General features: G+C 41.0%; 1 protein-coding gene across 1 annotated transcript in view; it reads left to right on the plus strand.

Moving 5' to 3' along the window:
• The first annotated feature begins 261 nt into the window (after nucleotides 1-261).
• The window catches only part of PGAP1 (post-GPI attachment to proteins inositol deacylase 1), a 71,079-nt gene continuing 58,923 nt past the window's right edge, over nucleotides 262-12,417 (plus strand). The window contains exons 1-2 of the mRNA XM_067548976.1: nucleotides 262-382; nucleotides 12,011-12,164. Of these exons, the coding sequence (XP_067405077.1) occupies nucleotides 350-382; nucleotides 12,011-12,164 (187 nt within the window). The 5' untranslated portion in view covers nucleotides 262-349. The remainder of the gene's footprint in view (nucleotides 383-12,010; nucleotides 12,165-12,417) is intronic.

Raw genomic sequence — 12,417 nt, forward strand, 5'->3', positions numbered from 1 at the left:
GGCTCGCCCTCCCCGTTGCGGCTGACGGGATCCTCCAGGCTCTGACCTTTCCAACATGGCGGCCCTCTACTTAGGTTTTCGCCCGGCCACGCCTCAGCTCCGCCTCTTCGGGAGGCCGCTCGGCGCTGCCCCTCCCCTTCTCTCCCCTCCCCTCAGTCAGCAGCGACCCAGCGACCGGCGTGTGTGAAGCCAGTGGCGTTGGCGGGAGGCTGCCGGCGCTCGCTTGGCGGCAGGGGCGATGGGCAGGGGGCCTGGGGTGGCGGCGGCGCTGTTCTACGGGGCGCTGGCGGCGCTGTTGCTGCTGGGGGTGCGGGACGTGCTGTTTCTGTACGAGGAGAACCGGTGCAGCATGACCTACATGTACGAGTACCCCGAGTACGTGGTGAGTGCGGGCGGAGCTTAGCGGCGCTTTCTCCCTCTCCGGGCAGCGGCGGGACCGGCTGCCCCTTGTCTGGGGCGGGCACAGCGCTCAGGGGCCTGCCCGCCGCGCTCTTGCGGGCGGCCGCCTCCCGCTGCGGGTGCAAGAGGGGCCAGACGTGCCTCCGCCCCGTGTGCTCGCTGCGCCACCGTGTCACTAGCAAACCGGCCTCTTCGGTTCCCTGCCCCCGCCCAGGGCGTTTGTCGGTGCCCGCTGCTCTTTGTTTAGTCCACATCTTCCCTGGCCCGGATTTCAGCCCTGACTTCTAAGGGGAGCCGCTCTGGTCTGACCTCCCGCCTGTCACAGGGCATTGAATCTCTACCCCCCAAACCCTGCATTCAGACCGGTAACCTGTGTTTCCCTCCGGCGTTAGCGTCCTGTGCAACCGGTTTAGCCACGCTTGGTTTTCACCTCCGGCAGGGGAAGAATTGTTTGTTTAAAACACACTCTGTGTTCACTGAAAAAATAAAACCAAGAAAGCCTTTCTGTGACCCCGAAAGGGCTACTTTTTGGTGATCAACTGACTGTAATCCTGCTTTTGACTAGAACGCCACCTGAGTAGTGTGTCGTGCAATTTACAGCAAATCCACTTTCAATTCTTTTCAGAGTTTGTATGCTGTGGAGAAACTTGCATAGCAGCAGCTTCTTGTAGTATACCTTATAATGAAGTTTTGTGTATATAATCTCTCTTCAACCAAGGAGAAACTGACTGTTCAGGGGGTGTTTGTGAAATTGATGCTGCACAGAGTGCTGTGAAATGCACAAAGTAAGCAAACTGAAAAGAGCGCTTTTTCTGCACACTTTCAGTTATGATCAGGCTAGTTGTTACTTGTGGCAGTGGTAAGTACAACATTTTCAGGTAAATGAGATTCCATCTCCTTATTTGTGAGTTGCAGGTGAACATTGAAGCTTTTACAAAGCAAAAATTTGGGGCCAGATTTGATCTCACAGCTTTTCTTTAAAAGCTGATGACAAGTTTCTTATATCTTATCTTACTCATTTCCCTCGTTATAAACATGAAATAACAAATAATATATAAAAGAGTTAAAAAACTCAACTTAAGAGAGTAATGTAATTAGTAGCTATATATGCTGATGATCTATGCATCGCGTCCCAGAAGAAGGACTTTGCTACTGTTGAGAATAGACTGATGTGCACTGAGCAACCTCTCAATTTATTACAATAATAACCAGCTTCTTGCCAGCCTGACCAAGACGCAGGTGGCAGCTTTGCACCTACACCATCGAGAAGCCAAGCGGAAAATAAACATCACACGGGATGGATTCCAACCGGCTAATCATCCAGATCCTGTGTACCTGGGATGACATTGAATCAGACGTAGAGAAGATGAAAGGAAAAGTTAGCGCCCATAACAATATCCTCTGAAAGTTGATCACCTCAGACTGGGGAGCCAATTCAGTTACTTTGCAAACCACTGCTATCGTCTTGTGCTATTTCACAGTAGAGAATGCATGTCCAGTGTGGGAACTATCCGTCCATGATAACCAATGGTGGTTGTGAAATAACAGGATGTCACTAACACCAAAGGATACCCTGTACTTACTGGCTGGCATTGCATCACCTGATATCAGAAGGAAGATAGCTAGCCAAAGGGAAAGATCATGGTAGATGGAAGATTCAAGGCATCCATGATATGGTCACACAGGAGTCATCAAACTTCTTAAAATCACAAAAGAGTTTTATTCTGTTGTACCTTTGGATACGACAGCTGGAGAGGCATGACAGGTTATGGAATAAAAGACTAAGTGCAGTCAGATGCACTGAAATAGATCTGGAACCCCGGAGGACCTTCCTGGAGGGGCTGATACAGATTGGTCAATGTGGTGATGCTTGAACTGCCTGAGCATGCAAACTGGCAGATCAAAGTCTAATATGATCAAATGGGACTACTCTAATGACATGAATATATGCAAGTGCGGTGAGGTGCAGACCATGGAGCACTTGCTTTTTTGCCGACTTTGGGGATACCTGTACGAAGGAGGACCTCGCTGCCATGATGGAAAGAGCTATTGCTTGTGCATGATTCTGGAAAAACATCTAGTTTGTGGCAAGGACACAAGAAGAAGTCTCTAAAGTGACACTTCGATATGGTGTAGGACATTACAAGCATCTGAACAAAAAAATCTGATAACTGTTTTTCTTGGTTTTGTTAGTAAAGTGATAAAGATTTTTGAAGTTTTTATAAGGACCTCTTTGCCCTGAATCAAGCAACGACAGCTGTCTTTCTTTGAATTTGCTTTGCGAATTATCCTTTATGATAACAAACCTTTTTTCAAATACAGGAATATGATTTAATTGCAGAATCCAATAATAAGAAAAGCCACGCTGTGGAGGAGAAAGCTGGTTTATATGCGCACATGTTCTGACTTGTACTGTATTTTTTGTAAAAATATTCCCTTCTCAAAACAACTACATCTTGTACTGCAGGAATGTTTCATCCGTCCACATCCTGCATGAATTTAGATCTTAGACAGTGACCTAAGTTAAATCCTGTATTGATCTGCTGAATGATTTGTCAATGGTTACAGTGTGTATAATGATGATGTGCTTCTAATTTTTTTATTGAAATGTTTCCCAACACAAATAACTGATCAACATTTAGGGAAAAAAAGTCATTATAATAAACTGATATTTAAGCTTGCTATGCATATTGAAAATCACTTTCCCAGCTAATGGTCAGTTATTTTGGATGGGTATGAGATGAAAACTGTTTGTGAAGTGGAGGAGAAAAACACTGAAGCACTTTTCCTTAAACAAAGTCCCAGGGTCTAAAAAGGTAACAAAGCAGCAAGTTAATTTTAGGATCTCCTAAATTGGGTGTTACCTATCACTTTTGAAAATGAAAGCACAAGAGAAAGCTTACTTAGTGTAAATGCAAGGACTAACTTGCTTACGTGATCACTTCATTAAACAGAACCATGTAAGTGATAAGTCTCTTTATAAATATAGTATTCAGAACTACTGGTAGTTGAAACCTACTTCAGCTGCAATATAGTACTACCAACTGACAAGTAATTGGCAAAATCTCTGTTTTGATTATGGAACTGGAAGTTGCCTGAAATTAACACCCACTGGCATGACTGTTCTGTTCATTGATTGTCAGCACTTAAATTCTCATTATCTGTTTTATAAGCAAGTTTTATGTTGAGGAAAGGTACAAGATTGAAGTCTCAATCTACACAGCAGTGGTAGAACAAGCTGTGGAAGTGCAAGCTTCTGCGCACTGCCCTAACAATATGCCTGACGTCATAGCGAGAGGGACTACATCACAGAATGTTCTATCTCCAGAGTAACTGGCATTTGTTGTTTTTGGAGAAAAAAATAAGTTTGAGGAAAGAAAATGAGGTAGACTGGATGGATGGCTTAGGTATTGTATTCCATTATTATTTATTGTTTGTATTACTGTAGCTCCTAGGAGCACCAGTCATAAACCAGGACCCCATTGTGCTAGGCGCTGTACATACTCAGAGCAAAATCCATCTGCCTTTTATCTTTAAAGTGCCTGTTTAAATGTAGCTAAGTTTGGCAGCGACGGAAATTTATTAGACAAGAATTTGGTGTATGTCAAAGCTATCTAATCTGACTTTAAGTGGCAAGTATCCACACCAAAAAACCACATTCACCACTAATTGGTGTTCTTGTTTTCAAGCACCCAAAACATGCTAGACACCTCCCAAAAACAAATAATAACGTGGTACCTAACTTGAGGCACTTACAACCTAAGTTTAACATGACAAAATGTGTAGGTCCTAAATCTGTCTATTTAGAGTTTTATACTGCTGCCAATCATCATAGTATCTAAGTGCCTTCCAGTAAATTCAATAGCAAAATTTCTAATAGACTTCAGGAAGTCCCTAGCATTTCTCCCTTTTTGGGGTAAAAACTTGGTTTGGGGTGAGGTTTTTTTGTTTGTTTGTTTGTTTTTGATTAATAGGAGTTATGGGATAGAAAGGAGTGTCAAAAGTGGACCAGAAAAGCAGGACGGAAGGGGAGTTGAAGGACATTTTGTCATGTTAAATTTAGGTTGTAAGCCCCTCAAGTTAGATAACAATTGGATCGTACAGTTATTCAATAAATCAGGTACATATCTTGCTGGTTATTTTAACTTTGGGTTTTTCTGTCCTTTCCCCTCACTCACTTCTGATAGGTGAAATGAAAAAAGGAATTTTTATGACAGAATTTGAATAAGGTGAGGGAGATGGCTTGGCACAGAGTTCTTGGTACATTGAAGGCAGAAATAGAAGGGAATAAAAGGGGCAGCAAGGCTGGCAAAATTGGTGGGACAGGATGTGAGGGATGTGAAAGGAAACTGCATTCATGGCCCATTATTCAATTACAGCTGTGAGACGGCAGGGTTAGGGAGCAGCTGGAGAGTGGTAGAAGGATGATATAGAAGCCCTAGAATAATCAGGGTCTTGTTCCCTGGGGACTGAAGAGACATTACTACAGGTTAAATAGTGCACTGGGAGCCAGTTAAGGCCCTGCCAGGGACCTGATTAAAAAAAACCCTGCTCCAGCCAGGCAGTGTGTGAGAGGAAGGAGAGCTGATGAGAGTGTTGGAGCGCAGTGACTAATGAAAGACCAAAAGAACCAGGTGATGGGGAACACTGAGGGAGGCTTCCCTGCCAAACCCCTGGCCCAAAGATACAGAGGGGAAAAGGACCCTGCCAAAAGGGGGAAATGAGACTGAGAGACTCCCCCGGGCAGAAGGATTGGAGGAGACCCTGCCTAAGAAGAGAGGGGGTGGGGAACCCCTGAATTTGAAAGGGCAGAGGAGGAAAGTAGCCCAGGGGAAAGCTGCAGCCAGAAGCATTGTCAGCAGTGCATAGCTGCTACTATAAGGGCCCCTGGGCTGAAACCCAGAGAAGAGGATGGGCCCAGGTCCCTTCCCCCTGCCCTCTTGCCCCATTGGGCACTGTTGGGGTGGCCAATGCCCAGAAATAGGGGCAACAGGTGGCACCCTGTCTGCACATGAAAAGGAAAAGTGCGGGACTCATGGTAACCGAGCAGGCAGTTTGCTCCACAGCCTCTCTCAAAGACCTAGAGCTTCAACTTAGCATACAGAGCAGTGGGAGAGCCAATGAAGGGATTTATAGAGGGGATGTTGTGGTCAAAATGATAGGTAAGATCAAGATGATTATGGCAGCATTATTTTGGTCAGATTGGAGTAAGAAAACATTAATACACAAAAGACCAGAGAAGCAGATGTTGGAGTAATCAGCATAAGTGGTTTGGCTATTGGGAGAGAAAGGAAGGAGGGATTTTTAAACAATATTCTGGAGAAAGAAGAGATGTAGAAGGAGAATCCCAGGGGAAATCAAAGATGACCTCCTAAGTTACAGATATGAGATGACAGGGAATGATGGTGACATCAGCTATGACAGAGGACCAATAGTGGAGAGGGCTTGGGAGGAAAGACTGTGAGCTTAGTTTTGACCATGTTGAGTGTGAGCGAACTTCAACTCCTCAAAGATGAGATGTCAGTACTAAAAAAACAAAACAAAAAATAATTGTTCTTTATTTCAAGGCGGCACTCCCAGTGGCCTCTTATTATCAGGAAAGCATAAGTCTTTGGCTTCTGTTACAAGCATAAGTCTTTGGCTTCTATTACAAATATATATGCTCCTTTGTGCTTATGGAAATTTAAAACAAATAAAGGCCAAAAACTCCTCATTCAAAAAATCAGGGCTCTAACTCAAAAGGTAGACCAAGCAAACGAAAAACCAACCTTTTGTTAAAGGGGTTGATTGGACTGTTTTTCCAGTGACTTCCTATTTGGTCCTAAGCAGTATTATCATTTGATGACCCTGAGTATCAAGGCTCACTGGTTTAAGTCATCCAAACTCAGGTACAAATAAGTGCTGTTGTTCTCTCCTAGAAGAGTCCCTTGCTTATGTCCACCTCATTTTATTACCTATTTGTCAGATAAGGATAGTAGCAATTTATTCAGAATCGAGTCCAGTGGCCTGTATGCCAGTTGTAGTAGGTCATTTGGGAGTTTTGAAAGAGAAGCCAGTTTTATTAAGAGAAATATGAAACTAAACAAATACATTGACTAATTTACTTAAAATTTCCCTACGCCATTTAAAAATAATAAAATCCAGGTTACAATTGAGGTCAGGTTGATAAATCAGTGAGTTAGTAACATGAAATGGGATAAACAGTTGATCAAAGCATAGAATCTGCACCATCAATAATCACATCATGAGATCAATGCAATGCATGATAAATTACACAGACTAACTCTCAAATGCTCCATGAAGTGTCTCTTTCTCAGGGCTTATCCACACACAAATTGCTACAGTAGCACCACTGCAGCTGCACTGCTGAAACACTTCTGTGAAGATGTTGCCTACACCAACAAGGGGTTCTCCCATTGGTGTAGGTAATCTACCTCCCCGAGAGGTAGTGCTAGGTTGATGGAAGAATTCTCCCATTGACCTAGCACTGTCTGTACTGAGTGTTAGATCAGTTTAACTGCATCATATAGGGGTGAGGATTTTTCAGTGAGTGACATAGTTATACTGACATGATTTCCAAATGAAACCAGGCTTCAGCCCTGAAATGTCACTATACTCCTTCAAAGTACCATTCATTGACTAATGTACTCCATTTCCTCCCCTTCCAGCTAATGTCTCTACTTTAAGTTCAGTAGTAATTAGCAACTCAGATTCCTTTTGCAGACTGAATATTTAACACTGACATTTGTAAGAGTTCAGGATGATGCTCTGATCTGGAGTAGGAGCTGCATAGAATTTGTATCTAATTAATTGTGCCCTTTTTAAATACAGATTTACATATGTGCTACCACACATTCATGTACAGGTCTCGCACATTCACCTTAAAAGGTTAGAAAAATCAATGAATTGGCAGCATCCCTGCACCAGTATTCTATTTAAAATAAAGAAACCAAAGGAAAAATGATACTTAAAAAATAAATAAAGATCTGCTTTTCAGCTTGCTTGGTCATAGAAATACTAGTGTCAGAAACTGTTGTTTAGGAATGAGATGATGTTGGTTCTGCCTTGGTACCTTATGCTGGGCAGTGGGCTTGCATGGGGTAACTGATTGGTCAGGCAGACATGGCTTGCGGTGGTCTGGGTACCTCTTTCTGGGATTAGCCCAGAGAAAGTAGGGGCATCAGCCACCCTTGTTGTCATTGTGGTGGCCTGAAAGGAGGAACACTTCATCCATGTTTACCTTGACCTGTAAGGTTGTGATTCAAGCTTGTTACTCTCCTTGGTATCTCCCTGGCGCTCTTCCAGTGAATCCAGGGGCTCACCACTCTTGCTCCCTAATATTGCGATCCAGTCCTGGTTGTGTGTGGTCAAGCATAATCTTTGGTCTGTTTTGGAGGCTCCCTCCCCATCAACTGGCAGTTATTTTGATCTATACCACAAGCCCATGCTTAATTTCAACATAAGTGGCATGAGATCAACAGGAGATGACATCTTAAAACCCTCTTTTGGGTTAATGATTAAGGGGTGCACTGGACTCCTAGTTCATTAAGGCCATAGACTTGACTTGTTTTTGCCCACTCACAAATCTTTTGCCTAGCATGTTCTTAAAATACTTATTTGGGCCTCAGCAAGCAAGAAATGAGGATGTGACAGTTTGTAGCTTAATCATTTTACTTCTGACACAGTCTAGGGAGAGGGCAGCTTTTAAGATCCGTGTTAATTTAAGGCTAGGTCTACATCTCTCAGGGGTGTGAAAAATCCACATGCCTAACTGATGTAGTTTAGCCAACCCAACACCTGGTGTAGACAGTTCTAGGTCAACGAAAGAATTCTTCCATCAACATGGATACCACCTCTTGGGAAGATGGATTAAGTACAGCACTGGGAGAACTCCCCCTGTTGCTGTAGTGAGTGTCTACATTGAAGTTCTGCAGTGGTGCCGTTGCACCGTGTCTGGTGAAGACCCAGCCTAAATCCCCATTTAAAATAAAGTAAATGAAAGTTTATACACAATACTATAGGCCTATGTGCTTTATGCTAATTAGTTACAACTGGCGGGCCAATTTTCCAGACTGTACAGTTCTGGTAGGGTGAGGCCATTCATCTTTCTTGGCCCTTGTGAAATCTGTTACCCTACACCTGGCCAGGTATTAAGGAAGTTATGCACATCCTCTCACTAGTGCTTAAATGAACTTGAAATCTTTTAAGCAGTGTAAGTTACATGTTTTACAGAAAAGAAATTTAAAAAAACATCTTGACATCTTTCTCTGCTTTCTCGTTACTTTTTATAACAGTTCCCTTTCCTCTACTAGGGAAAATGCTGGACTAAGATTCTCCAACACCATATCATGAGTTTGTAAGTGCAGATAGTTCAAGTGTATCACAAGGTGTGTATTTCCCTCCATTGCTTCTGCTGGCCCTGACTGAAGGAGCAAGATTATACTAGGCACATTATGCTGGTATAGCAATACTGGCATACTATACTGGCAAAGTGCTCCTAGTGTGGACGCAGCTTATATCATCAAAACAGTGCTTTTGCCAGCATAGTTTATTCCAGCCCTCTTGAATGAAATAAGCCATATTGACAAACGTGCCATCTTGCTGGAGTAACTGCATCTGTGTTATGGGCTTTTGCCAGCAGAGCTATGTCAGTCACAAATCACATCTCATTGCATCCCTGACTGACCTAGCTATTCCATAGCAAATGTTTGTAGTGTAGACCTGGCCTCACCCTTAATTTTCCCTCTTCTCGCCATCGCCTCCCAACATGCAAGTAAGTGGTACTGCTTCTAGACTGTTGATCCATCTCTCCAGTCTTAAAGCAGCATGACCTATTGGATGTGTCAGTGGATTGGCGTCAGGAGATCAGAATTTTATTCACAGCTCTCTCATGGATTGGTTTTGACCTCAGGCGATTAACGGGCAATTAACCTGTGTTCCTCAGTTCCCGCATCTGTAAAAATAGAATAATAAGGACTAACATAGTTTGTACAGAAATGGAAGATAAGGTGAAAAGTGCTACGTTTTTCAATAATATTATATTTAAATTGCCATATTGAGAATTTCTCTGAATTATTTTGTTTAAGTGAATGGTGGTGTAGTTCTCTGTAGTTCTCTCTTTGAAATGTTACCATTTTAATTAGCTTTCTTTTTTCTTTTTGTACATTATATACTGGTTTTGAGTAACAGTATAGTGAGAAATTGTAGCATGCTGCTAGTCTAATATTCAAAATTATGAATATTTTGTTTCTGTAGGAAGTCCATAGATTTATTTTAAAATGGTTTATCTTTAAACTTTCTCTGAACTCCCTCTAATTCTGCTGTAGTGATCATAAATGAACACAATAATCTTAGTGAGGGCGGACTGTTAATTTATACAGTGCCATTGTAACATTTTCTATATTGTCCATCTTATTTTTTATGCATGTTAATACTTCGATTTGTTGACTGCTTCTGCACATTAAGCAGAAGTCTTAATTGAGCTGGCAACAGTGATGTCCTGGTCCTTTTTCCTGAGATGGCACAGTTAATCTAGAACCTTGTAAGAAGTATGAGTAAAGTATTTTCCACTTAAATTGTATTTTTAGTACTCTTAAACTTATTATTTCAGTAAATTTTGGGCAGCGTAGCTCTGCTCATGTTTCCTACATTGTCTTGCATTTTTGGTATAAATTCCCTTCTATTGCTTTGCCATGTGAAATGTATTTCTTTTAATTAGGAAGGGAAGGAAGAACCTGCCATTCCTGTCCTTGTGAAGGCTTCATTTGCTCGGTCAATCAGTTCTATTTCCCAGGATGTGTACAAAAGATACTGGGACAAAGGGTTCATGTGCACATGCGTTGGTTGGTTGGTTAGTTATGGAGACACTGGTCCTGGCTCTGTAACTGACATTGATTTGAGTGTGTATGTAACTTATAACTGTTTTCCCAAAAAATGTCAATAGTTAGACCCTGTTTCCAGGATTCAGACTGTCTGGAGGAAATGCTGCTGTAGCACAGTAGAAATATGCTTTTATTTAAAAAAAAAAACTCATTTGCAGCTGAATGTGATTTCAGTCTGAAGGATGACTGTGTAAAATGAGTCTACGCAATTCAGAACTGATACATGCATTCAGAGTCACATCTTCTGACCGATGACAAAAAGTAAAACTCTTTTTTTTTTTCCCCTCCTTTCAGGCTTATATGGGTAACACATTTAGGACAGAGTGAGATCATTTTTATTCTGTCATGTACATCACCATCAAAATTGTTTGCTAAATTCTCATTACATACCCAGTCAATTTTATTTGTGCAAAACCCATGAAGACAGAGATACCTAGTAGTCCCATTGAGTAGTAGTCCAATTTGGCCTGTAGAATCTTTATTGCTGGTGTTGATCATTAAGAAGGAAAGAACCCTGGTTGCCTTTGAGTTCAGATTGAGTTTGAAGAAAATCTAACAGTTTCAAGATAACCTCTTATTTATAAATGGAGTACATTTGAACTGGAAGCTGGTGAAACAGTCATTTTAGTCACTTTTCAGGTAGAATTGCATTTTAGGGTTTTAACTTTTAAGTAAAAATGGCATGTCCTGTTTCAGAGTAGAACAATATTTTGCAGCAGCATGATTCTGGAACCTATTATATTTGGGATGATGAGGGTCACTTGGATGCCCCAATTTCTAGTCCGGTTCCCCAGGAAGAATTTTTAATGGTCTTAGTGACAAGGATTTCCACAAGGTTGTTTTTCCTTTAAGATATGTTGAAATTAGGATGCATCTTTATTTTGTGTACAGATATTTCTTCCCTTAAAGTTCACTATAGTTTTATAGCTCTGAAAAATGAATAATTGCAATTCACTTGGAGCTTGATTTGAAGCTCACTGAAGTCAGTGGGAGTTTTTTATTGACTTTAGTGCAGTTTGGATTAGGATCTTATTGTCCAGCTACTGTTGCCTAAAGCTGGCTTCAGCTTTTGAGATTGGTTATATGTAGTAAAAATAATAAAACAAAAAACTGGCAGCTTTATTTATTTATCTGTAGTAACTTTTCATAGGTTCTTACAGCAAAACCCATTTAAGTCGTGCATTCTATACACTGTCAAAATGTAAAGATGAAGCAATATGTAATACATAAGTTAGAATACATGCTGTATAGACTTTTTGCTTGCTACAGTATAGACACTTGCTCTTCTGAAGCTAAAACAGCAAACAGAAGCTAATATATTTCATCCTTCCAGGCAATTGTTAGTCAAGACAACAAGCTTCTATGTTACAGAAAATACAAGCCCCAAATTGATTAAAGTTACAATTAAATTACTAAAAAATATTAGAGAAAAGAGTATGAGCTAGAAAGACCACAAGGCTGCAGTATAAAACATCTTTCTCTTTTTCTGATTGCATCATACAGAATAGATCTCCAAAAAAATAAACAAATTAAAACCTTTATGTTTTGTTTTCATCACTGCTAGATTTAAGAAAAAAATGATTTCCATAGTAGTTCTTTGTCTGTAGTGACGCAAATTGCTTCTTTTGTAGTTAGGTTCATTTGCATTTTAGGAGTCCAGTAACTTGAATTCTTAGGAGTTGCTAAAGATCCATTAATTTTAGTCAGATATATTGTATTTCTTGTCACAGAAAATAAAACTACCTAAGAAAATATCCAGACGCTATACAGCCTATGAGCTCTATCTCTATGGAGAAGGGAATTATGCCGAAGAAAACAAAAATCTGATATTAACAGGGATTCCAGTTCTCTTCCTTCCTGGGAATGCTGGGAGTTACAAACAAGGTAAGAATATAGTAAAGTGAATTTTGTAAGTTGTACAAACAGTTTTAGTTTAGTTTTAATTTTAGGGTTTAGTCTCTGTGTAAATATTAACAAAGAAAGACACTTTTAATGGTCAAATCTGCTATTGGAATGATATCCAAATGCCTCTTTGCTACCCCTTTAAGTACAAATAATGAAGGATGTTACTTATGCACAGTGTCAAAGAGATATGGGGGCCATATTCTCAGCTGGTGTAAATTGGTGTGGCTCAGCT

The sequence above is a fragment of the Emydura macquarii genome, unplaced genomic scaffold (assembly GCF_026122565.2).
Source record: "Emydura macquarii macquarii isolate MOO-44397 ecotype Brisbane River unplaced genomic scaffold, CSIRO-AGI_Emac_v2 contig_1253, whole genome shotgun sequence".
Lineage (NCBI taxonomy): Eukaryota > Metazoa > Chordata > Testudines > Chelidae > Emydura > Emydura macquarii.